The sequence below is a fragment of the Bubalus kerabau genome, chromosome 10 (genome assembly GCF_029407905.1).
Source record: "Bubalus kerabau isolate K-KA32 ecotype Philippines breed swamp buffalo chromosome 10, PCC_UOA_SB_1v2, whole genome shotgun sequence".
Taxonomy (NCBI): domain Eukaryota; kingdom Metazoa; phylum Chordata; class Mammalia; order Artiodactyla; family Bovidae; genus Bubalus; species Bubalus kerabau.
Window position 1 is genome coordinate 80,632,595 of NC_073633.1, and position 27,978 is coordinate 80,660,572.

Genomic DNA, 27,978 nt, shown 5'->3' on the forward strand with positions numbered 1-27,978 from the left:
CCATGTTTTATAGAGTCATTAAGCTTAGGAAGGATTAACTGAAATACTGAGTTAAACTTTATCATACTTCAGGGGAAATTTATATCTATGGCGATCATAATTTAGAGTATTCAAAAGCTCTTGCAAATGGTAAGAATGGTCTACTGTCTCTTCTTCAGAATGTAGACTAGAGAAAAGTTGAAGCTCTGAAGGCATTTCCCTCCTCGTCTTTTCTACTACACGATGAGGGACTTTTCTGAGAAAATTATCTTTTTGTTTGCTTTGTTTTTTAAATTTCTTCCAGACAATATTGCACCTCTGTGACCTGATGCCAAGTATGAAGAATAAGACATGACAAAACCCCCATCCATTCAAGAGTTATTGCTTTTTTTTTTTGGTCACAATCTGGGATCCACCATGAAAAGCACAAATAGTCTCCCAAATTTCTTAGACTGCAGAAAGTATGTCTGGCAACTTAAGGAAAAAAAAAAAAAAAATCAAGCATCTAAGATAGTAAATCAACTATAGGGTTTTAACTAATTTACTCTACTTGGCAATCATAGCAGGAATATATATGTATGACATGCCTAGGTGAGAGTTGAGAAAACACAGCCCTGAAAGCTCTCCATATAACTAGACAAAAGAGCATTACATATGTATCTGCAGCAACCTTGAGCTGCCAAAGCAGGACAGGGAAAGTTGCAAATGTATGTCAAAAATTCTGAAGCAGGGAAAAAAATAAACCCTTAGAATATCTCTAGGCCTTCTCTCCCTGCTACAGTTCTCTGCCCTTCAGAAAGTCAACTAGTAACCACAAGCACACTGCTACAAAGATGCAGTGGCTTCTGCCTCGGGTTAAAATGTAAAAGGTCATATTCCTTCTCCATTATTCCCTCCCTCCTTACTGTTACCCAGCCTTGGAAGCCAACCTAACTGAATGGAAAAACTGGCCTTAAGGTTCACTGTACTCACATTTCCTCATTCTGTTCATTTGATAAAGTCCGGTCTTGAAAGAAGGCAGCCAGGAAAGGAGGATGGTGAAGGGCTGGTGTGGATAACTCAACACGGTACAAATGGGCTTAATGCTGGGAAAGAAGATGCAGGGATGGTCCTAAACTGTCCTGGCCCATGAGGGTAACTGGAAAACATGGCCTTCTCAGTGCACAGAGCAAAACTGGCCTTCACACAAGCTTTTTCTCAGCTATTGCTCCTCCTTATGACGCCGTGAAACAGCTACTGCAATTTGTTTTTGTCCTTCCAGGCTAAAGAAACGCATTCGTGGTTATCATGAAGACAGGCATTCAAAGTCCCCAGGGCACCTAACTGCTGAAAATGAGGTATGTACTCTGTGACCTAATCACATCTAACTAATATTAAAGTGAAATAGTTCTGTTCTTGTTTGAGGCTCCAGCGGGAAGATCACAGAAACGCTAATAAAAGCTGCTGGCTGAGTGCGCAAGCTGGGAGGGGCCACCCTAAAGCATTATAACACTTATTATTTTATTCTTTTGGCATCCAATTATCAAGAGTAAGAAACATAAAAAGCATTCTCCAGCTTTCCAGCAATGTACTCTTAATCTGATTTCTTGGTGAATAAAGGCCTTCAAGGAATTCCCATGCTAATCAGCTCATGGATTAATGGGTCTTTCTTTTAGAACAAATGTTAGCTCAAAGTACCTGTAAGTGTGGCCACGATGCCTCAAGGGTAGGTTCATCTTCTTCTGGATCAAATTCATTGCTGTCACTAGGAGGAAGAGTTCTGAATATATTGCAAGATACCTAAAAATAAACAAGTAGCAGAGTTAGCTGGAATGGAATCACCTCCTTGGCAGCCTTACACAAGGTCTTTGCGGCCAGCCAAAGGGAACCCAGATGACAAGAACACCACCAAACTGGAAGGAGACCCGGCTTTGAGGCCAGGACCAGCTCCAAGAAAAGCTGGGAAATAGAGCAGTACCTTCCACCCTCTTGAACAGTATTCCTAGTGCTTAGGATGCCATCTCCACCCCAGGCCCCTGTGATTTTATGCCTTCCATCAAAGCTTGTGCTTCATTACTTACCAGTCAAACAAGCTTCTCATTAATCAGTTTACACTAAAATACAAATAACTGCTAATGGGCTTCATGTATTTCCCTTCTCAGGCTTATTCACAATTTGCGGGTTTACAGTCATACTAATCGTAAATTTCAGGCATTTACAGAAAGCAAATCGGAAAAAATATTTCAGAACCTAGAGTCCTTACAATCATATCTAATCTGCTCTCAGCAGGTTTGTAAAATAGTAACAATGACCAGGGTACGGTATCTGTGATACGAACTTCTATAAACCAGGTACTCCTTTACCATAGGAAATTTCCAAATTAAATCCTGGAGGCTCAAAGAATGGCCATGAGTTGACAACTGTTGAAACTGGGCCACGAAGAGACAGGAATTCATTATACTATTCTACTATTTCTGCACATAGTCCAAGATTTCTATGGTAAAATGCTTATTTTTTAAAATGCTGCTGCTACTATTTTGCAGTGACCTTCCCAGGGTTCCTTCCAATTTCTATTCTGTTTCTTGTTCTACTACTTATCTATTCTCTCCTAATGACTCAAATGCAGCCTCAGATTTAAAAAATAAAACAGGGATGGGGAGGGAATTCACTGGTGGTCCAACTGTTTGGACTCTGAGCTTTCACTACAAAGCGCAAGGGTACAACAGTTGTTTGGGGAACTAAGATCTTGGAGCCTTAAGGCCAACAAACAAACAAACACAAAAGAAACAAAGCAGGGATGGGTAGATATTGTACCAGAAGCCTTTGCTGAACTTTCTATATAATATAGAAAATACTAGGCTATAATATGTTGTTCTGAAAGAGGGGGAAAGAAAGGCTCATATAATCTGAATGTGTTTACTCATTCAACAAATAATTGTTAAGTGCTCATTATGAACACACACTGTTCTGGGCACAGGGACAATAGAAGTGAATGAAGCAGATAAAAATCTGTGCCCTCCAGGAGTTTATATTCTAGTTTAAAGTCACAATTATCCCTATTTTCTAGATATGGTCACTGAACTCAGATGTGTAAGCTATAGAAAGACTTGATTTTACTCTAAGTGCAATGGGAAGCCATTAGTGGATCTTAAACAGAAAAAGGATACAGTTCAATTTTTACTTTTAAAACAATCCCTCTGGCAGCTATGTATAGAACAGACAGGAAGGGGACAAGTTAGAAGCCTATGAAAGAGTCAAGACATGATGATGGCTAGCAGAGAAGACAGAAACAGACTGATTCAAGTATCTTCTGGAGGTAGTATTTGCTGCTGGCTTGGAAGTATGGGGTGAACAAAAGGAAAGACTCGAGAAAGAGTCATAGATGTAAGGTCATTTACCCAAGATGAAAATGACTGGGAAAGGGAAACGTTTCCTTTGTTTGCTGGCTTTATAAAGTGGGGACATCCAGAGATCCAGTCAGAAATATGTTAAAAGAGCAATATCCAGGAGCCAACCAGACACATGAACTTGTAAGCTCAGAGGTAGACAGGTCAGGACTGGAGATCTATACAGACTCATCAGCATGTAAAGATATTTGAAACCATGGCATTAAGGGATCTTCTTGAAAGGAATAAATAGAAAGAAGGGAAAGGACCCTCAGATATCCAACATTTAGAAACCAGACATGGATGTGGGGAGACAAGAAAGACAAATGGAAAGGAGTAGGAAGTAGGAGAAAAAAAGAGATTTGAGTTTGAGGATCTTATGAGCTAGGAGAAATGAGTGTCTTAAGGAAAAAAAGATGACCAAGCAGCAAATGCTGCTGGATCCTCCTCCAGAGCAAAATCTACTAGATTCAGAAGCCCTATAAAGCGAGTACTATCATTACCCTCAATCTGCCATTGAGGAAATAGAAGCACAGGTATTAAGAGCTGAGGTTATCGTTAGTAACCAGCAGTTATGACTGAACCCAAGCTGTCAGGCTCCACCCCAGTGTTCTAAAAAAGTGGGTAGTCTAACTCTTTTGCACTTCTTTAGCTTAAATGACTGAAAAATAAAATTATCATTCTAGAATATTTTTGCAGGAACTACAGCATGTACAGCACACACAGTTACTTTACTTTCATCCCTTCTAACGATTAGAAATTATGTTTACAAAGAAACCAGTGACTTTTCAGATAATCATCAATCAATGATTTCTCTTCAACCGGCCAGTCATACTGTGTAATCAAAAGAGCAAAAATCTTTTAATTACTTGCTTTTGAATCTTCATTCAACTATGCGTTTATTGCAGAAACTGAGTTTTCATCTCAACTACATCATTTATATTTATTGTACTCTGGAACAAGTTTTATTTTCCTTCCCACAAGATGCAAAAGTAAAACACAGAAGGAAGGACAACTACATTCCAATAAAAATTAATTTATAAAAAGAAGGAGAAAAGAGAGAGGAAAGAAACACACTTTCTATAGTAAAAAAAAAATCTGGGTAAAAAGACACAGAAACTTCTGTTCCTCTGTATTTGACATTCAAACTCTTTCACAGTGAGGAAATATTGGGCTGCAGCAAATATTTGCTTATATATTTGTCTCTTCCCACTAATTAGGAATATGCAATGTCATATTCACACTGGTTTTCTTGGCACATATGAGTCTTCCAATAAATGTTCATAAAATAAAATTTGGGATATATAATACAACTGTATGTTTTTGCTTTAACCAAATTTCAATCTAAATTTTTGAGTGATTTAAATAAGCCTAGGTTATTTAACCTAAGATGTTTAGCTTTGCACAGTGTTCTAAGCTTCTCTTTTGGTCAAAGCTTCATCTCTCAATTATTGTCACATCAAAAGAATGCTGAATTGTATAACCAATCCAAACAACAAAGAGTTCTAAAGGCATGTACATGTCACTTAGCCACACAATGCCATTCTTCAGATCTGCCTTCCTTACAATGCTTTACTTAGTACTCCTAAACATTCACCATGAGTAATGAAGAAGCAAGGATCTACTGGGCTGAACAATTAATAGCCAACTCAACTAATTAAGTAGTTGTCTAGAACAAATGGAAAGCAAATCAAGTCAGCCTTTCACTCTGCCTGGCACATCATAGTTGCTTAATAAAAATGTCATGACTGAATGAACCATTGTTCCCATCCTTGAGAATCTATCCTAAGAAACTAATCTAAGACTGAAAAAACTATTTAGTCATTTGCAACATTCTCCAAAAAGTGTAAAATTGGAAATAACCTTTAAGTCCAACATTAGAGAAGCACATCGATTCAGTAGAACACTGTACAGGATTAAAGATAATAACTATATTGAAGCACAAAGAGATGTCAGAAATAAAAGATTTAGGGGGCAAGATGATGTGACTATAACGAAAGTGAAAGTCGCTCAGTCGTGTCCGATTCTTTGCAACCCCATGGACTGTATAGTATACTGTAGAGAATTCTCCAGGCCAGAATACTGGAGTGGGTAGCCTTTCCCTTCTCTAGAGGATCTTCCCAACTCAGGGATGGAACCCAAGTCTTCTGCACTGCAGGAGAATTCTTTACCCACTGAGCCACAAGGGAAGCCCCAAAATACTGGAGTGGGTAGCCTATCTCTTCTCCAGCAGAAGTTCTGGACCTAGGAATCAAACGGGGGTCCCCTGCATTGCAGGAGGATTCTTTACCAACTGAGCTCTAATGCTGTCAACTGTAACTATACAGATAAGAGCAGATATGGATAACTCAGGTGACGCTAAAGAATCTGTCTGCCAATGCAGGAGGTACAAGAGACATAGGTTCCATTACTGGACCAGGAAGATTGCCTGGAGGAGGAAATGGCAACCCACTCCAGTATTCTTGCCTGGAGAATCTCGTGGACAAAGGAGCCTAGCAGGCTACAGTCCATGGGGTCAAAAAGAGTCGGAAATACTGATCACACAGCACAACAACTAAATTAAGAAAAGCTGTATTAAAGAAAGAGGAATATGGATGAAACTCAGTAGCTGCTGTTCATTCTCTTGGGATACACCAAGTAAGTTCTAAATGCATAAAAAGCCTAAGTTAGAGACATGTGGTATGTGCATTATGCCTTTAATTTCAAAATAAAAACAAGCTCTTGAATTTGTTTGAAAAAGATTATGATTGTCAGGAAAGTTAAAAATCAGAGCCTCTCACAATGTCTAGGATCTACCTCATGAATGAATGGTTGAAGGACTGAATGAATGGACCAGGTGAACTATACAGCTGAGCTGCAAACTCATGAGTTTAAAATCGGGTCATCCTTGGATGAAAGTGAGGACAGTTCTCTAAATTCCTGAAGTCTTAGCCAGCACTGTGTATGTGTGAGTCCAACTTGGGAAAAGACCCAGTTGCCTTCATAAGATTTCCAAAAGACTTCCAGATTCTAAAATGGTTTAAAACCACTGTTCAAAATAATAAATATGCCTCCATTAAATCTTCCTTTATCATGGCAGTCACTTCTGATTTACAGCCCAGGTTTTAAAAGGATTATTAAGTAGGTAACAATTAAATAGGTACCTAACAGAAGCTTTGCCAACAAAGGTCTGTCTAGTCAAGGCTATGGTTTTTCCAGTGGTCATGTATGGATGTGAGAGTTGGACTATAAAGAAACCTGAGCGCCAAAGAATTGATGCTTTTGAACTATGGTGTTGGAGAAGACTCTTGGGAGTCCCTTAGACTGCAAGGAGATCCAACCAGTCCATCCTAAAGGAGATCAGTCCTGGGTGTTCATTGGAAGGACGGATGTTGAAGCTGAAACTCCAATACTTTGGCCACCTGATGTGAAGAGCTGACTCATTTGAAAAGTCTCTGATGCTGAGAAAGACTGAGGACAGGAGGAGAAGGAGACAACAGAGGATGAGATGGTTGGATGGCATCACCGCCTCAATGGACATGAGTTTGGGTGAACTCCGGGAGTTGGTGATGGACAGGGAGGCCTGGTGTGCTATGGTTCATGGGCCCACAAATAGTCGGACATGACTGAGTAACTGAACTGAACTGAACAGAAGCAGAAGATATTAAGAAGAGGTGGCAAGAATACACAGAAGAACTATACAAAAAAGATCTTCATGACCCAGATAATCATGATGGTGTGATCACTCACCTAGAGCCAGACATCCTGGAATGCAAAGTCAAGTGGGCCTTAGGAAGCAACACCACGAACAAAGCTAGTGGAGGTGATAGAATTCCAGTTGAGCTATTTCAAATCCTAAAAGATGAGGCTATGAAGTGCTGCACTCAATATCCCAGCAAGTTTGGAAAACTCAGCAGCGGCCACAGGACTGGAAAAGGTCAGTTTTCATTCCAATCCCAAAGAAAGGCAATGCCAAAGAATGCTCAAACTACCACACAATTGCACTCATCTCACACGCTAGTAAAGTAATGCTCAAAATCCTCCAAACCAGGCTTCAACAGTACATGAACTGTGAACTTCCAGATGTTCAAGCTGGTTTTAGGAAAGGCAGAGGAACCAGAGATCAAATTGCCAACACCCAGTGGAACATCGAAAAAGCAAGAGTTCCAAAAATCCATCTACCTCTGTTTTATTGACTATGCCAAAATCTTTGTGTGGATCACAACAAACTGGAAAATTCTTCAAGAGATGGGAATACCAGACCATCTGACCTGCCTCTTGAGAAATATGTATGCAGGTCAGGAAGCAACAGTTAAAACCAGACACAGAACAATAGACTGGTTCCAAATCTAGAAAGCAGTATGTCAAGGTTGTATACTGTCACCCTGCTTATTTAACTTATATGCAGAGTACATCATGAGAAACGCTGGCTGATGAAGCAAAAACTGGAACTAAGATTGCCAGGAGAAATATTAATAACTTCAGATATGCAGGTCACACCACCCTTACGGCAGAAAGCAAAGAAGAACTGAAGAGCCTCTTGATGAAAGTAAAAGAGAAGAGTGAAAAAGTTGGCTTAAAACTCAACATTCCGAAAACTAAGATCAATGCATCTGGTCCCATCACTTCATGGCAAATAGATGGGGACACAATGGAAACAGTGACAGACTTTATTTGGCGGGGGGGGGGGGGGGGTCGTTGCCTCCAAAATCACTGTAGATGGTGACTGCAGCCTTGAAATTAAAAGACACTTGCTCCTTGGAAGAAAAGTTATGACTGACCTATACAGCATATTAAAAAGGAGAGATATTACTTAGCCAACAAAGGTCTGTCTAGTCAAAACTATGGTTCTTCCAGTAGTCATGTATGGATGTGAGAGTTGGACCATAAAGAAAGCTGAGCACCGAAGAACTGATGCTTTTGAACTGTGGCGTTGGAGAAGACTCTTGAAAGTCCCTTGGACTGCAAGGAGACCAAACCAGTCCATCCTAAAGAATATCAGTCCTGAATATTCATTGGAAGGACTGATGTTGAAGCTGAAACTCCAATACTTTGGCCACCTGATGCGGAGAGCTGTCTCATTTGAAAAGACCCTGATGCTGGGAAAGATTAAAGGGGGGAACAGAAGGGGACGACAGAGGATGAGATGGTTGGATGGCATCACCGACTCAATGAACATGAGTTTGAGTAAACTCCAAGAGTTGGTGACCAACAGGGAGGCCTGGCATGCTGCAGTCCATGGGGTCACAGAGTCAGACACTACTGAGCGACTGAACTGAACTGGCAGCTGCATGCTTAGGCAAATGTATCATGACCACAAGTAGCCACCAGCATCATTCCTCACTGCATAGAAAATTTTAAAGCATCGATGTAGCTAGATTAAAATGCATCCAGGTATTTATAAAGTCACAAACTGTCACTATTAATACATTTAAATTACCAGAAATGAACAAAAGTTTTTAAAGTATACTATCTCTATTTTATTTTAATCTATACTGGAGTCAATGCAACGAAAAAAAATAAGAAACAAGTGTCTTTGAGGTAAGTTTAATTCATTTTCATTTCAACAATATTAAAATAAACACTGAAAGTTGGACCAAACTAAAGGCTTGAAGGCACTGGCCTGGTCTCTAGAAAGCAGTGATAAGGACAGAAAGCAAAGCGGGGGGAATGGGAGGAACAGGTATTAAATCTGGATGTTAAAACTTCTCCTCACAGACAGAAAACCTAGGGTAGGTGATTCCACCAAGATGCTTATAGAATCAGATCTTGTTAGAGACTAGTAAGGTGATGGAACTCCAGCTGAGCTATTTAAAATCCTAAAAGATGATGCTGTTAAAGTGCTGCACTCAACATGCAACAAATTTGGAAACTCAACAGTGGCCACAGGACTGGAAAAGGTCAGTTTTCATACAATTCCAAAGAAGGGTAGTGCTAAAGAATGTTCAAACTACCAGACAATTGCACTCATTTCTCATGCTAGCAAAGTTAGATTCAAAAGTCTTCAAGCCAGGCTTCAGCAGCACATGAACTGAGAACTTCCAGATGTACAAGCTGGGTTTAGAAAAGGGAAAGGAACCAGAGATCAAATTGCCAACATTTGCTGGTTCATACAGAAAGCAAGGTAATTCCATAAAAACATCTACTTCTGCTTCATTGACTACACTAAAGCCTTTGACTGTGTGGATCACAACAAACTGTGGAAAATTCTTAAAGAGATGGGAATACAAGACCATCTTATCTGTCTCTTGAGAAACCTGTACGCAGGTCAAGAAACAACACTTAGAAACTTACATGGAACAGATAACTGGTTCAAAATAGGGAAAGGAATACAAGGCTGTGTATTGTCACTTTATTTAACTTAACACACAGAGTACATCATGTGAAATGCCAAGAGAAATATCAATAACCTCAGATGTACAGATGATACTACTCAAAGAGCAAAAAGTAAAGAGGAATTAAGGAGCCTCTTGATGAAGGTGAAAAGAGGAGAGTGAGAAAGCTGGTTCAAAACTCAACATTAAAAAAACTAAGATCATGGCACCTAGTCTCATTACTTCATGGCAAACAGATGGGGGAAAAGTACAAGCAGTGACAGATTTTATTTTCTTGGGTTACAAAATCTCTGTGGACAGTAACTACAGCCATGAAATTAAAAGATGATTGCTCCTTGGAAGGAAAGCAATGGCAAACCTAGACGGTGTACTAAAAAAGCAGAGACATCACTTTGCCAGCAAAGGTCTGCATAGTAAAAGAAGCTATAGCTTTTCCAGTAGTCATAAACAGATGTGAGAGCTGGACCATTAAGAAGGCTGAGCTTAGAAGAATTGATGCCTTCAAACCATGGTGCTGGAAAAGACTTCTGAGAGTCCCATGAACTGCAAGGAAATCAAACCAGTCAGTACTAAAGGAAATCAACCCTGAATATTCATTGGCAAGACTGATGCTGTAGCTCAAACTCCAATACTTTGGCTATCTGATACAAAGGGCCGACTCACTGGAAAAGACCCTGATGCTGGGAATGACTGAAAGCAAAAGGAGAAGAGGGCAGCAGAGGATGAAAGATTGGATAGCATCCCCGACTCAATGGACATGAATTTGAGCAAACTCCAGGAGATAGTGAAGGACAGGGAAGCCAGGTGTGCTGCAGTCCATAGGTTCGCAAAGAGTCGGACATGACTGAGCAACCTAACAGAAACAAAAAAACCCAGTTCCACTGTAGGAAATCAGAAAAGTGAGGTCCTAAGAGTTTGTGAGTTGTTCAAGGTAAAAGTGCCATGATCTGTCAGAGGGTTCTTGGGGTTCTTTGTTTGACACCTCACCTCTACCACCACCCCTGAGGACCATGTATGGACCTGCCTTCTTTATATCTCTCTTTCTTCCCTGATTCCCCTCACCAGTTTTTGTTTGTTTACCATTTTTATTACTCTGTTTCCCCATCACCCCCTTCTTAGGTTTCTGGTCTGCCAGTGGCCTTCAATGACATGCACAGACACTCTTTTTCTGAGAGCATTCAGACTCAAGCTGAGGCTCTTACCCGGCACTAACACAGAAATAAAGCAAGCTCTCCATCCCTGATGTCTGGTTCACAGCCCCATCATCAAACATCTGGATGACTGCAAGTTTCCTCTCTGGTGTTTCTGCTCCTCACGTCCCTTCTCACCTTGCTCAGTTAGCTTCTGAGTCCCTCTAGGGCTCTTTACTCATTTCTGAAAGCATGGGCGTGTGTGTGGTCAGTCGCTCAGTGGTGTTCAACTCATTATGACCCTATGGACTACAGCCCACCAGGCTCCTCTGTCCATGGAATTCTCCAGTCAAGAATGCTGGGGTGGGTTGCCATTCCCTTCACCAGAGCATCTTCCTGACCCAGGGATTAAACCGGGGTCTCCTGCTTTGCAGGCAGATTCTTTACCACTGAGCCACCTGGGAATCCCTAATTTCTGAATGCCTAGAGCCTAATATAGAAAAAAATGGAAATAAATAGGGTTTCCAGATAAAATACAGGTTACCAGTTAAGTCTGAGTTTCACGTAAACAGTTTTTTGGTCAAATACATCCCACACACTATATGGGGACTAAAAAAGGTTATTCACTGTTCATCTGAAATTCAAATTGAAGTAGGTGCCCTGTATTTTTATTTCCTAAATCCAACAACCCTAAAATAATACTAACGTTAATTAAGAATCTCTACCAGTTACAACTCGAAACAGGCACTGTAACGCGCTGGGGAAGAGGGTGAAAGCGGGAGATGCTAGGCAAGGCCTAGGACCCGACAGCAGCTTGCTCTGAGGGACTGGCTGCTCTCTTATTTTTCAGTTCTTTGGTTTCTTGCTGATTGCTGTTAATTTCGGTATAAAGAAATAAATTTTGAAGTCTTGACCAAATGTGAAAGAGAAAACTAAAAAGTTTCTAAGTACACAGCCCATCTAGCAAAAGAAGTGTTTAGGCATATGTTCATCAGTTTTTGATTAAACAACTTATTTCATTTTAACCTGCAATATTAAAATACAACTACTAGCATTTTAAATAATTTATTAAATTACTGCAGGAAAACTCAATATCCTCGATCTCTCTCTCTCCATAGAAACTACTAACTTTACACCATGATTTTGGTTGACACCTTGCTATTGTTATTGCTTAAGGAAAATAACTAGCCTAGCATAAAAGAATAGAATGTGGAAGCACCTAGTAACTACTAAATATCTCCCAGGATTAATAATGAACAAAACAGAAGGTAAGGATAATACAGTTGAGTACTGCTTTAAAAAAAAATACCTATTTAACTTAAAGGAATATTAAAAAGGACTTTTTAACGGTTTAAAGGAATACTTTTTATTTCCTTTGGTTATATATTTGTTAGCACTATTAATATTTAAGGCTTGTGGAAACCAGGCATGTAATGTGATCAGGGGCACTTCCACTGTAGTATAACAAGGTAACTTAAATTATCTTCCCTGTGCTTTAAAATAATACTTTCTAGATGATTAAGTGTCATCTTTCTTTGATAAAAGCAAGTGAACTAATTAACATCAGAAAGGTTTCTCCTCCTTTCATCTGTTAAACTGTAATTTCAAATACTTATGCAATACTAGCTGTAAATACAAAAAATGACATCATAACTATAAAATAAATTTTCTTGGGATTATATCTAAGAAGTAAGTTTTCTAACAAAAAAGAGCTACATGGATGATGTTAAGCACAGAACATTCAAGCAAAATTCAAAATGCCATTATTCCTCTAGCACTCCTCTAGCAAAATTTCTATCAAGACCTCATGCAAGTAACAATTTCAGTAATATCCCTGAGTTTTTTCATCCAGTTCTTCATTTATCATTCCATAATCTATCATGTATTAAAAAGAAACAAATGATTTAATCAAGTATTTATAAGCAGAGGCAGGACCCAGGAAACTCAATGTTGAAGCTAGGTCATCATGCATTATTCTCATAGTATTCTGTGGTAGCCCAAAAGATATATCTAAATAGATACACTAAAACTAAATTTCCAAAGAAAATTTCACAGTAGTTCATCAACATCTGCCATGGATGCCATTTTTAAAAATAATCACATCCAAAATAAAAATGTAAACTGAAATAAAACTTACTTTAAATCTATAAATCAGACATTTGAACAGAGAAGACTGATTTCCAAACATACTAGAATTTGTATTAAACATTCAAACTCTAAGACATAAAATTCTAACAAAATTTGCTTAGGTACACCTTGCTATGCTATATAATTTTTGTAACATAAAAGTAATAACATATACATAAATAGTGTCAAGTTACTTTTGGTAACACCAAATTTAAGAATTCTTAGTGATCCCAATTATAAAGAACCTTCCAAACCTGACTCTCAGCCCCTTTTAATTACAGATAAATAAAAATAAAGGGGGAAATCCCAAAGCATTTGTAATTATGCTCAAGGAAATTGCAGAAGATAAACTATCTTTTTAACTCATGCTCTGATTAGGAAACAAATGGCAACATTTTAAACTTTCAATTAGCACTTAATTTAATTCACTGGCAATCCCTTCAATCAATGTTTTGAAGACAAACTATGTCTTTTAATTATAATAAATTTCCTGTAGTCTCCACTTCAGACTAGGTACAAATTTTCTTTTTAAACCTCACTGTCTACATGAATGGATAAAGCTGTTTAAAACTTATCTAACTCATGGAATCATTAAAATCTCTTATTCTAACATAAAGACAAGTCCTTAGCACTAATTCTAAAGAGCAGAAATTTAATTAAATCAGTATAACAACGTCTTAGATTACAGGTGTCATTTTATTCTCTAATATATTAAATATGTAAGTGTTAATGAAATTAGAAGTTTCAGACAAGCATTTCCACAAGTTATCATTCCAGACATGCTCATTAGAATATGATTCCTTGAACCAAAACCACCTCCACGCAGGTCACAAGCACAGGTCTTAGCAACACAGTAAGGACTAAAATACTGTGACATGTAGGTGTGTCAAGCTACTCCAGTAAGGCTGTTCACATTTTTATCATAAAATCATCTTGTGGACAAAGCTCTATACCTTTAAGAACACATTCAGAAACCATAACCAAGACAGAGAGCATAGTTTCCATGTGACTAAGAAATATGCCCGTGAGACAGTTGTGCAGTTTGTTTTACAAGATCCAGAAATCTAAAAGAGGATTTAAAAGATTTCTAAAGTCAACGATTATAACCTAATTATTGTTACCCCTTCACCATCATATTTTAAATCTGTATTAACAGGGCTTTCCAGGACATAGCAGCTATTCTATTAAAACTGATTTCTGAAATGAGGCAGAAAGAACATTTTAAAATGATAAAAAAAATTTAAAAAGAAGCTTAGCAATCAGTTGAAGAAAGAGAGTAACAAATAACAAAACAAACAACAAAAGGAAGCTTAAAAACTTATGTTGCCCAATCAGAGTTTTTAAATACACAGCCAAACTCAAAAGATTAGAGTAATAGAAATCTTAGGCATTTTCCTAACTCACAAGGATACCAACATTTTTACTTACATCAATATTTCCTTAATCAAGTTTTCCTTTCAAAATCTACTAGGTACACACACTATTCAGATTACACAGACTGGGGGGAAAAAAAAAACAACCTGTTTTCACTGATGTTATTACTACTGCTGGTGGTGGTGGCAGTAGTTGATAACTGTTATGATCAACAGATATAACTGGATTTTTCTGAAAATAATTTGACACCTTTAGACGATCGGTTTCTAGAAGGATCAGAGCACTGACAGCTGTATAGGAAGAAAGGAATCTGTCCATGAGAGATCAAGGACAGACAATCAACAGAACTTGAATACAGATCAAATACAAGTACCAGGTGCAGTTCTGAGGAATAACATCAACACTTAGCTACAAGGAGACAAAGGGGATAAAGTGTGGGAAGGACAGGCCGTTGTTTTTTGCTCCCCTCTCTCTGACCTACGCCCATCAGAAGACCGCAAAGACCAGTGGCAGGAAAAGAGACCGGGAGGGTAGCGGGGTGCAAGGGAAAAAGAGGAAGACATCTGAGCTGAACCCCTCCATGTACACTTACATGAAGTTCAAAATCTTGGAAAACTAACTGGAAGAGAGGATTTAAACCCACAAAATTGGTGCTCTTACTCAGTATCACACCCGTCGTATTAAAATGGGAAACCAGTATGAGAGGGTGGCAGTGAGCAGTGGGCTCCCCTACAGTGAGACTGGCTGGGCTATTGCTCACCACAGCCATCCCTTCATCCCCCCAGGAACGCTCCTTTTATTGGTGCCTTTGGATCTTTTCTCTTAGGCTTATCTAATTCTCTAGAGAAGAAGCATACACCTCTAGAACAGTGGCATAAAGGATCTGGGAGCTGAGTGGGGAAGAGGGTTAAGGATCTTTTCACTCAATACACTTCCCTGCTTTCAGAAAGGTACTGCTGCTCGGAACCAATGTCCCTGAGTTCAGATTCCCTCCAGTTTAGCCTCTCCAGAGAGTAATCCTCAGTCTTCTGCTGCGGGATGGGAGGAGCAGTCATCTGGCTGCCTGGTTTGGGAGAAGCAGTTCCAGCTATATCTTACACAGACTGTCCACCAAGTCTGTTTTCACCCCAAGCACCCTTACTTTGAAAAGTACCTTTCTGCACCTTCTGGAGTTAATGCAGTGGGAGCTGGCAATTTCCAAACTATTGTTGCTATGGACCTGAATCAGCTTTCTCTAATCAGCCTTGGTAGTGATCACCAGGTCATTTGCTTTATGGTTTCCAAAATGTTGATTCTGAGATCTCTCCGTTTCACTTTTTTCCTGTGGGTTTTATTTCCTTTCAGTAATTTCAAAGTGGTTTCAGAGATAAAGGAAGTAGACATATGTGTTCCGTTTAGTCACTCAGTCGTGTCCGACTCTTTGCGACCTCATTAATTGCAGCACACCAGGCCTCCCTGTCCATCACCAACTCCCAGAGCTCATTCAAACTCACGTCCATCGAGTCGGTGATGCCATTCAGCCATCTCATCCTCTGTTGTCCCCTTCTCCTCCTGCCCCCAATCCCTCCCAGCATCAGAGTCTTTTCCAATGAGTCAACTCTTCACATGAGGTGGCCAAAGTACTGGAGTTTCAGCTTTAGCATCAGTCCTTCCAAAGAACAACCAGGACTGATCTCCTTTAGAATGGACTGGTTGGATCTCCTTGCAATCCAAGGGACTCTCAAGAGTCTTCTCCAACACCACAGCTCAAAAGCATCAATTCTTTGGCACTCAGCTTTCTTCACAATCCAACTTTCACATCCATACATGACTACTGGAAAAACCATAGCCTTGACTAGACAGACCTTTGTTGGCAAAGTAATGTCTCTGCTTTTCAATATGCTATCTAGGTTGGCCATAACTTTCCTTCCAAGGAGTAAGCGTCTTCAAATTTCATGGCTGCAATCACCATTTGCAGTGATTTTGGAGCCCCCAAAAATAAAGTCTGATACTGTTTCCACTGTTTGCCCATCTATTTCCCATGAAGTGATGGGACCAGATGCCATGATCTTCGTTTTCTGAATGTTGAGCTTTAAGCCAACTTTTTCACTCTCCTCTTTCACTTTCATCAAGAGGCTTTTTAGTTCCTCTTCACTTTCTGCCATAAGGGTGGTGTCATCTGCATATCTGAGGTTATTGATATTTCTTCTGGCAATCTTGATTCCAGCTTGTGCTTCTTCCAGCCCAGCGTTTCTCATGATGTACTCTGCATATGTGCATATGTTCAATTCCTGCTATTTACTCAAAAGTTAGCCATCATTTCCTACAAAACTATTTCTTCCATTAATAACTTCTGCAAATTCAAGCAATTTAATTTTCTTAGGCTAATACATCAATCCTCCATTAGTGGGAAAGAATCCAGTAGAAGGCCAAGAAAATGAAATGGCACCTGCTCTGACCTCAGCCAAAGAAAAGTGAGAGACCCCCACATCAAGTTTTCTTTCTCAGAATTAGCACCAATCGCAGTAAAAGGTCTTAGTGTGAAGCAGAACAGAAAGCAAAGCACATTCTGGGTCTTGGAATATTAAATACAGAAGTCAATGAATGCCTTAAAGTCATCAATTTCACCCAAGGAACAAGTACACACATCTCAAAAGAGAGATGATCACTAAATCTCAAGGTGGAGCAAAGCTTAATCCTCAGCAGGAAGTTCCCGTCTGTTTTCTGTCACCTTTTCTAGTATGATTTCTGTTTCCAAGGCCCTAGGATGTCCTTAACTCCATTATTTCCAATTGTGCAATTCTCAGTAGATTTCAAATTCACTCGAGTCAAAACCAATCACATCCTCCACTTCCCCATAAAAGAGAATTCTCCTTTCACCTTCCTTATTCTAACTCTTAAAAATTTTCTTTAACTCTTCCTCTTCGTTATCTGCTTTATGCAACTTATCAAGAAGTCATTTTAGTTATTCCTTCATAATGTCTCTTGGAGTTAATGGTGGTGTTACTTCTAATAGTGGAAATTTGCACGCAGCTTACATGTCTTCCAAATGGGAAAACAGCTAAGCTGTTTTATAAAACAATGGTATATCTACAAGATGGAGTATGAGGCAGACATTAGAATGATGCTTTAAAAAGACATTTAACTACATGAAAGCATGTTTGCATCATAATTCTAAAGAAAAATTTTAATAGAAATTATACATATAGTAAGATTAGAAAAAAAATTTAACAAGGGAAAACATGAAAGTAAACAGGAAATTTTCCTTAGTGACAGCAATGTTCTAGATTTGGGGTTATGGTTACATGATATATAGAATCGTTAAATTCACTGAACATTCACTGCCTAAGCTCTATTCTTAAAATTATATTCCATATATCTTAACATTTTTTTTTTACTTAAGGCAAAAATCTCATTTTAAAAAAACTGATAGGAGGAAACTGGCCAAAATGTGGGCAATGATTGAATTTAAATAATGAAACTATAGATCATTTTTCCCTCTGGTTTCTGAACTTTCTTTGATGAGCACAGAAAAAAATAGAGAAGATGGGGAGTTTCTTTACATATTCTTCTCCAGTTCCTCTTCCTTTGCCACCATTGGACAGGACTGGGATAACAGTCCTCTGCCACTGGCCATCGTGGGTTGAATCAGCCCACTGAAAAGCTACACAAAGGAGCTGGCTCTCTTTGTGGGGTAGGAGAAAGAAAAATAAGAATATCATTTACATTTCACCTCCTATTCAAAAACCTTAGCAACTTCCTGCTTGCTATCCATGAGATTAAGCCTACTCTCCTCTACTTAGCCTGCCAAAACCTCTGTAATCTAGAGCCATCCCTGCAGCTCCATCTCATTTCCCACAAATTCCAACCATGAACCCTCCACTCCCATTAGGCTTCTATTTCAAGACTGGACTTTGCTCAAAGAGGCAACTTTTTACCTGCTGACTCGCTGACAATAATGTCAAATTTATTCTCTCTAGAGTCTATTATCCCCACACAAACCATTACAGGGAAATATTTCCCACAGAGAGACAACTATATTGCACCGTCTCCAAAATTGGAAATGTAGCAGTGAATCCAAAAGTGAAGATTGTTGATATTAAATCTTGGAATCCAAAAATAGAGGTGTAAACACTGCAATAGTCATGGTGCTTGCTGTGTATAAATACAGAGCAGGCTGTCTTGCTGTTGGCAGTCGAGCGCTCACACCCCACACTCAGGCTCGCCCTGTGACACCAGGTTTTCAGTGCGTTTCATTATGCACGGACTGCAGGTCCGAACATCCCAGAAAGGTACTCAAACTGCTAAATTAAGTGATTCCAGTAAGAATCACAGTGCCCAAGTTGATAAAACAATAACAACACGGGGCTTTTTTGAGAACACATATGGTCTTTTAACATCTGCTTTCAACGCTTTACTTTCAAAATCAGCCAGTGCTAAAGGAATAATTAAACCTCTTGAATTTTGAATTAAAAAAACACACAAAACACTGGTGGCTCCTAATGGGGCATTTCTGGCTACTGAGTATGTGTTCTTACATAAAATTACTGAAGATAAACAGGAAACTGCCCAAACTGTCACTGCCCCTTACTCTGTGTCTGTGTGTAATTCTCTGGTCTCTGTGACCCCTCATTAGGAAAATAAAAGCCCTGAGCTAGAGGGTGAGCAGCAAAGACAAAAACACACCTGACCTACCTCTGACCAGAGATGAGCATCACTCTTTACCAGATACTACTCTTCATAATAGGCTGAGTAAGATACGCCACTCCAGCCAGCCAGCCCCCCTTCACCAGCCTCACAGAGGCATGCTCAGAGCGGGAGGCAAAAGCGTGGGTGTAAGTTCCTCAGAAAAAAAACAAGAGAGGGTTCTAGGGGCACTGTCTACCAACCCTTTTAGCTTCCATTTAAAATGTGCTCTTAAAGACCACTGCCTTCCAATTATTTTATCCTTCAAATTACTACACTTGCTTTCCAGAATAGGGCATAAGAGACACCCCACTTTGTTCCTGACGATACAAAACTCCATTTTCTAGCACCTTACCTACTGTCTAAATTTTTCTAACTTCTCAGAGAAAAATCCAAAAGTCCCACAAAAGAAAGAGGCTGGGGTTATTCCAGAATGTTCTACCCTATTCTCATAAAAGGCTTAACTTCTTCAGGAAGGGAAAATCCACAGTATGCCCGTGTAAGCACCTGCCCAGCCCCCCACTCTGTTTGTAACCTACATTCTGGAGGGCCAGGAAATATCATACTCTCCAAAATACCTTGCTTGTCCATTTTATGAAAAAATAAACTTGCTCTCCAACTCACCAGATAGTTATGCCCAGTCCTATTTCTACTCAGAAACATCCTCTCTTCTCTGTGTCACCCCTGCCCTCCTCTCCTGGCACTGCTCTTCCCTGAATTCTGCCTCAGGCTCTGGTCTTTCCTGTTGTTCCTCCTCCAAGACAGGATAACCCCCACTACTTCTCTATTCATTACTGTAACTGCATAGAATAGCGTCCCTTATTTTCCCCTCACTTTTCAGAGGCAACTTTCTCTGCAGAAGTCACTAGATAGCGCATTTCTTATTTTCATTTACAGATCAAGCTTGGTTTTTACTATTGGTCAGAGGCCAGCTACCTCCTGGAAAGGACCTGCTCATTGTTTTCCTGCCAAATTCTTGCCTCAAGCATCTCTCAGAATTCCGCATGGAAGACACTCATTTTCTCCACTTTTTCCTGCTAATAATGCACCGCTATGGTGTAACCGGCTTTTCCCTTAGAGAATCAACTAATAAATCCCTCTCTCTCTCATTTCTGTCCTTCTTCAGTAAAAAGAAGACCGAACCATAGAAACTAACATCAACTGAATTGCTATGCTAGAGGTAAGGACCCACTTAAATATACGACCGGCAATATTTTCCAATCATTTTGTCATCCATTTTCTTGGCAGGTTTTTCCAGAAGTATTGCTTATACAACTAACCATATTTTCAGTTTCTAGGTTAAATTACAAGGTGGGATAAAAGAGAAATCAAAACTTGAATGCAGTACTGTAACTTATCCTGCAAACTCTGCTGCCAGCCTGGGGGCAAGGAGGGAGGAAAAAGAAAAGGAATATTCTCATCTCAGTTGAAATCATAGTATTGGATAGTTCAGCGCTAGACAAGTCACAGCTGTCAAACCATTTTAAGTGTATTGAAAACTCTCAACAATCTGTGAAGCAGTTAAGCCAGAGGGACTACAGCTTGTAAATGAAGCAAATAGCAATCATGAGTAGCTCACTGCTTCCTGAGTAAAAACCTGCTCCTTAGAATGTTTAAATTAAACTAAACCCATTAAAATCCCTATCAGATATGTTAAGAGACAATGTTTGCAGAAGAGAAGTGGTAAATTATTAATACAGTGTGGATATTACTATGCAAGTAATATCAGAAAAAAATGGTTATATAGGTGAACTAAGGACAGCACATACATATGTATATACTTTGTTGGCCAAAAAGTTTGTTCAGGTTTTTCCTATCACGTTATGGAAAAATTCAAGCAAACTTTTTGGACAACCTAATATAATTATATACACATGGGCACTTGCAGATTTACAGGGCCATACCCTATCCCAAAAAACAGACTTGAAAATAAGATATCCCAGAGAGAATTAAAGTTTAAAAATCAATAGTCAAAGATGTGAAAAGCCACCTTACACAAAAAGAGCTTTCATGCTAGCAAGACTTCATTGTGACCAAAAAACTGATTAATCCATTCAAAGAAAAAAGTAAGTCTAACAGAGGTGGCAAAGGTAGTACCATAAATGATAACAATAATCACATCACAATAACTTTACAAAGTTATAGTAACAATCTTAGGATGAAGATTCACCTAAGATCACACAGCTAAGTAAGTGGCCCAGGTTATTCCATCCGTATCACTGACCCAGTAAGGACCACAAATAGGCAGGCTGTACAATCCTAAGTAATCGTAAATACTTACAAGGATTAGGGCCCAACATAAAGATGAAAGGACATTTAAATATCTAACTTCCTAGCTCTAAATCCAAGCTAACCAAGCAATTTAAGGATCCCTTAGTTGCGGATATGGCCCTCTTGTTTCTAATGAGGAGAGAGGGGGAGGCAGGGAGCACATGAACTTAGGGGATATGACCATCTCAAGGACTGTGGTCTGGGTGGAACAGAGGAGAGTTCTGAACTACAAAGCTTTCCTCCTGACCCCCTCCTCACTCCCAATGACCATGTACTCTTGCCTACTGGGAGGCAGTGGTCGGGCAGGGAAAAAAAATTAATTTGAGAATAACAAAGGCAACGTAGTTATTATACAGGGTAGTGAGGTTTGGGGTTGGGGGTGGAGAGGGAGTGAAAAGGAAGCTGTTCCTTAAGCAAAAATGAACATTTAACCCCAGAGCTTATTATTTGGTAAAATAACAAGCAAGGAAAAGGTTCCAGGGAAAGCATCAAAGCCTTATTACTTATGTAGAGGGGGTCAAGGAAAATGACACAGTACTGAGGCAAGAGTCCAAGTTTAGAGATTTTAGTCTCCATTTCTATTAGAAAGACTGATCCCAGGAGAGTATTATAGCACAGCAGTCAAGAGGATGAACTCTGTAGCCAGACTGGGTTCAATTCTCAGTCCTGACAGGTACCCAAATGAGTAGCTTTGGGAAGGTTTCTTAACCTCTCTCTACTTCCTTTACATAATCTATAAAATAATACATAATAATAATATAACATATAATACAACAGGGTTGTTGTGAAGACTTAACTGACTCACACAGTATTTGCAGCAGATAATTACGCTGCTAACACTGGAAGTTGTGCAGGTGCTGGTCATCTTTCATTAGTACACACCTTTATGAAGAACCACTAAGGATTAAGTAATTCAAACACAATTCTTAATTGTGAAACCATTATAAAAACCAACAAAAGCTGACACAAGAGAAAACAAAAAACCTGAATAGTCACATATGTATTTTAAAAATTGAAGGGGTGGGGGAAGGATGGATTAGGAGTTTGGGACTGGCAGATGCAAACTTATATAGAATGGATAAGCAACAAGGGCCTACTGTATAGCACAGGGAGCTATATTTAATAACCTATGATAAACCATCATGGAAAAGAATATGAAAATAATGTGTGTATATATATATTCATAATTGATGTATATATAGAGAGATACATATAACTGCTATACAGTAGAAATTAGCAGAGCATTATAAATCAACTATACTTCAATACAGTAAATTTTTTTAAACAATGAATTCACTGCCAGAAACCTTCCCATGGAGAAAACTCCAGGCCCAGATGGTTTCATTGGTGAAATCATTCTAACAATTTCATCTTCATCTTTAGTTACTGCCATAAATAGGAAGACCCTGCTCCCCCCTAATCTCATCCTATATTTTAGGGAGCAGCACCTAGCAGAGCACTGCACATGTAAAAATTGAGCTTAAACCATTCTGGAGTCAGACTGTCTCAAAACTTCATCAAAAACTACAGATCTTCTCCCATAAAAACAGGCAAAACACACAAAATTCTGTGCTCAACATCCAGAGGTCCACTGACCCCCACAAAAATATTCGATGGACACACAAACATGCTAAACAACATTATTAAATGAGCATTAACAGATGCAGCACAGAGTGATAGTTTAATAACAGGACAGAGTGCCTGCCAGTTTCTCTACCCTCTGATACATTACAAACGGTAACAGTCTACTCCTAACCTTGAGCAGTGATTTCTTCCTGATCTCATTCTAAAAATATCTTTTGGCAATCTTCATTATCATAACCTTACAGTCTTTACAAAATAACAAAAAATTCTTTTTTAAAAAATGTTTAATTGTGGTAAAAGTCCACAATGTATATTATATTACACATAATATAAAACATACTATTTTAACCATATTTAACACTTCAGTGGTACTGAGTACATTCACAATGTTGCACAACTCTCACCATCATCCATCTCTGGAGTTTTTCACATTCCTCAACTGAAACTCTAACCCCAGTAAACACTAACACCCCATCCCCCTTCCCCACTCCCACCCCACCCTCAGGCCCCCTGGATTCTACTTTCTGACTCTATGAATTTGACTATTCTAGGTACCTCGTGATAAGTGGTGTCGACAATTATTTGTCTGCACCTACTGTATATTCATGGAGAAGGAAACGGCAACCCACTCCAGTATTCTTGCCTGGGGAATTCCATGCACAGAGCAGCCTGGAGGGCTACAGTCCATGGGGTCGCAAAGAGTCAGACATGACTTAGTGACTAAATCACCACCACTGTATATTCAAAGTACCAATGAATTATTTACCTTCTAATTTACTAGGTCCTATCTTTTAGACTTATCCTATCCTTAAAAATTTCCCAGTAAATTCATCACTTCCTAAATGCCTTTCCCAGATGTTACTCAATTCTCCTCCATTATTTATACTTCTAATCATGTAAGCAAACCCACCTCCTCTATCCCACCACACCCAATGGCTCACACCTACATACAGATCTAATCTCCTCTGGATCTAAAGAGTCACCTCCAAGACAAATCCAGCCAGAGTGTAGAGCTAAAGTCCTTATCAGATGCAGGAAAATGAAAAATGGAAATTTCATGCTCCCTCCGGTAGTTATCATTCCCAAAGCTACTTTTAGATGGCTGTTATTTTATGAAAAGAAATCTTCCATCCTTCAGCCTAGAGAGGATGCAGTGAAGTTAACAAAGCACCCATAAGAGTCTGTGTCGGGAGACTCTCAGATCTTTAAATTGCGGACTTCGTATTATTCCACAAAACCGTTTTAGCCTATTAAGAGGCTAACCAGAGCGCTGATTTCCAGTTAAATCATAAAACATATAAAAGATAAAAACAGGGACTTCTTAAAAAAAAAAAAAAAAAACAGGGACTTCTCTGGTGGTCCAGAGTTAAGAATCCACCTGCCAGGGCAGGGGACACGGTTCAACCCCTGGTCCAAGGAGATACTACATGCTGCAGAGCAACTAAGCCCACGCGCCACAACTACTGAGCCAGTGCTCTAAAGCCCAGGAGTCACAACTAGGAGCCCACCTGCTGCAACTGAAGGCCGTGCAACCTAGAGTCCATGCTCTCCAACAAGAGAGGCTTCCACAATGCGATGCCCAGGCACCACAAGAGTAGTCCCTGCGGGTCGCAACTAGAGAAAGCCCACCCGCAGCACCGAAGACCCAGTACAGCCAAAGAAAAGATAAAACACGTAGATAACTAAGTGACAGGGCGTAATTTGAGAGTGGGAAAAACAAACCGAATGCGTGGACAAGAAACAATATAAAGGACTTAAGGCAAGATTTCAGTAGAAAATGTTGTATTTTATCTTAAAATTACATTCACTTTGGCAAACCATATATTCTATAATTTGAGACACATATTTAACCAAAATGAGGCAGGAGTGGAGCAGACTCAAATCAAGAAAAGCCAAGATATAGAGAGAAAATATGAAAATAATAATAATAAACGACCTATGTGATAAAACATCCCTCACTCAGGAAAGAAGGGATAGGATTTTCACTCTAATGAGGATAGTACACCCAAGATTCCACTACTGTGTGTGCAATCATTATCCACAGCCATCACTTCAACTTCCTGACACTTCACATACAACCCACTAGCTCCCCCTGAACCACTGCCGCGAAGCACAATGATGCTCTGCTATCACCTGGGGTCCCCAGCATTGTTCTTTTTCTCCCCTGCCCTACGCTCATGCTGATAATTACGAATAACCATCTCTAACCTTCCCATCAAGGACTCCTATAACCTCAAAGGTAATATATCTAAACTCAACTCAGCTTCCATCCAAAACCTGCTGCTAATCCTGCTGTACTTTTCTCAAATAGTAGCTCCATAGACTACCTGTTTTACAGAGCTATCTGAGACTCCTTTCTCTCTCTCTAAACATCAATGTAAACGCTAAGTGGCTTCGGTTTTACCTCCTAATGAGGGTGGTGGGCACCTGCACTGGGGCTTCACTGCAGCACACGGACTTCTATTGTGGAGAATAGGTTCTACAGCACACGGGCTCGGTCGTTGCAGCAGCGGGTGGGCTTCTATAGTTGCAGCACACAGGCTCGCTAGTCGCAGTGCATGGGCTTAGCTGCCCTGCAGCATGCGAGATCTCAGTTCCCCAACCATGGATCAAACCCGTGTCTTCAGCATTGGAAGGCGGATTATTAACCACTGGACCATTTTGAGTTTTAAATGCCATCCTTTCCTTCCTTTCTTGATGAAAGTGAAAGAGGAGAGTGAAAAAGTTGGCTTAAAGCTCAAAATTCAGAAAACTAAGATCATGGCATCCGGTCCCATCACTTCATGGCAAATAGATGGGGAAACAGTGGAAACACTGACAGACTATTTTTGGGGGCTCCAAAATCACTGCAGATGGTGACTGTAGCCTTGAAATTAAAAGACGCTTGCTCGTTGGAAGAAAAGTTATGACCAACCTATACAGCACATTAAAAAGTATTACTTTGTCAACAAAGGTCCGTCTAGTTAAGGCTATGGTTTTTCCAGTAGTTATGTATGGATGTGAGAGCTGGACTATAAAGAAAGCTGAGTGCTGAAGAATTGATGCTTTTGAACTGTGCTGTTGGAGAAGACTCTTAAAGAGTCCCTTGGACTGCAAGGAGATCAAACCAGTCCATCCTAAAGGAAATCAGTCCTGAATATTCATTGGAAGGACTGATGTTGAAGCTGAAACTCCAATACTTTGGCCACCTGATGCAAAGAACTGACTCATCTGAAAAGACCATGATGTTGGGAAAGATTGAAGACGGGAGGAGAAGAGGACAACAGAGGATGAGATGGCTGGACGGATCACCGACTCAATGGACATGAGTTTTACTAAACTCCGGGAATTGGTGATAGACAGGGAGGCCTGGCGTGCTGCAGTCCATGGGGTTGCAAAGAGTCAGAGACGACTGAGCAACTAAACTGAACTTTCCTCCCCTTCTCTACTTCCACCCTGTCCTTGGTTCAGGACCTCTAAAACTTCTCTAATACAACAAGCCCCTAATCAATTCTTCTCTGCCTTCTCTCCAATCTACCTGGCCCATTGCCACTACAATAAAAAACTGACCGTATCACTCCCCTGTTCATAATTTTTCAATGGTGACCTACTGTCTGTAGATAAACCAGAGGTTCTTTCAGGTCCTTCTGGTCCACACCTACATCTTCAACTGCCACCATTCGCCTCTTCTCACTCCCCACCTCCCACTCACACAATGCTACAACAACACAGTACTGCTTGTGTTCCTCCGACTGTATCACGTGGTTTGGGAATGCCTTTGTATCATGTAATTCTCTTTTTCATTTCAACATTATTTCAACCACTGGAAAGCCATGTGTTTCACTGTGTTTAATAGTCAGGCTTTCCTCACTTTGTAAAGCCATTCCTGACCTTCCTACCTTCCCCCTTTCTCTCTGCTTCTTTGTTGCCTTCTACAAACTTCTATTAATACGTGGATGACATATTATTTGCTCACATGGGTGCCCTTTCTACCAGACTTTGACAGAGCAGGGCCCTGTCTTTTTTTTAATCATCAAAATGTAAAGGTGTGGCTCTAAATCACTCAACAAATATTACCTGGGGCTAATTAAAACAATGCCTTCACCCACAAGATTTCCTCTCATATTTGAACTATTTCCCAGAGATGGTTTTGAAAAGGAAGATGTGTGAATATAAAGAGTATAAAAGACTGAGTTTAAGTCTGAATAAAAAAATTAACCCAAGATTACTTATTGTTCAGTGGGCAAGTCATGTCCGACCCTTTGAGAGAGCTAGAAATGCTAAGAAATTTCTCAAATGGATGCATGGCAACAGAACCAGAAAAAAAAAAAACAAACAAAAAAAAAACCATGAGCATAAATGTAAAAACACTGCCTTAAGGACAGAAGCCTGACACTAAGGAACTCACAGTCCTGGTTCTCGTTTTCCCATCAGATATGACCCCATGAGAAAGAAACACATGGAAGAAACCACTGACAGAACAGAAGCAACTACTTTGGACAATATTCCGTAAACTTTAAGGATGGCAGGACCCATTCTAAATTTCTTAAAATGTGGTGTTAGTTTTTGAAGCTGGACGGACATGAGAGACCACCACCAGCTCCCTTCATTTACAAGGGGAGAAATGGGCTTAGAGGAGCTTAGCCAAGTCTCACAGTAGTTAAGTGGAAGACAAGAAATGAGGACAGTGGCTTCTACTTTATCTGGGGCTATTCCATTACCCACACCACCCGAAGGTGAGTTACATGCTACATTGTTTTATTTTGTTTACACATAAAGAGTCATTTTCCTTTCTTAATTCTAACAGTCTGTAGATGGTATCTAGACTTTATTTAAATGTCAGAAATGGGTTCCCCAACTCCTAGATTACTTGCATCTGCCACTCTTTTCTTACCCTAACAGGAACAGCAGCTCTCAGAACAGTCCCATCAGGGTTTGGGAATAATGCTGACAACAGAACATGCTATCTTAAGTCATCAGTCATACTCGTTTGTAAAACCTGGCTATCAACTTCACTGATATTTCATTAAAAGTACCACCATTTCTCTCATTAATCCTACTGAAGCAATTTCATTTTACAATAATAAGAAAGAGGAACAGGTGGGGACAGTGACTATTCAACAGGCAGGACTGGAATTAGAGAATCTGAGGACCAGAGGCAGTGGGATATAACACATCTAGCCAATAGAG

General features: G+C 39.7%; 1 protein-coding gene across 3 annotated transcripts in view; it reads right to left on the reverse strand.

The window, feature by feature from the left end:
- PPP2R5E (protein phosphatase 2 regulatory subunit B'epsilon) overlaps positions 1-27,978 on the reverse strand; it is a 160,275-nt gene that overhangs the window by 43,009 nt on the left and 89,288 nt on the right. For all 3 annotated transcript variants that reach the window (XM_055538291.1, XM_055538290.1, XM_055538289.1), the window contains exon 4: positions 1,657-1,758. In XM_055538291.1, the coding sequence (XP_055394266.1) occupies positions 1,657-1,758 (102 nt within the window). The remainder of the gene's footprint in view (positions 1-1,656; positions 1,759-27,978) is intronic.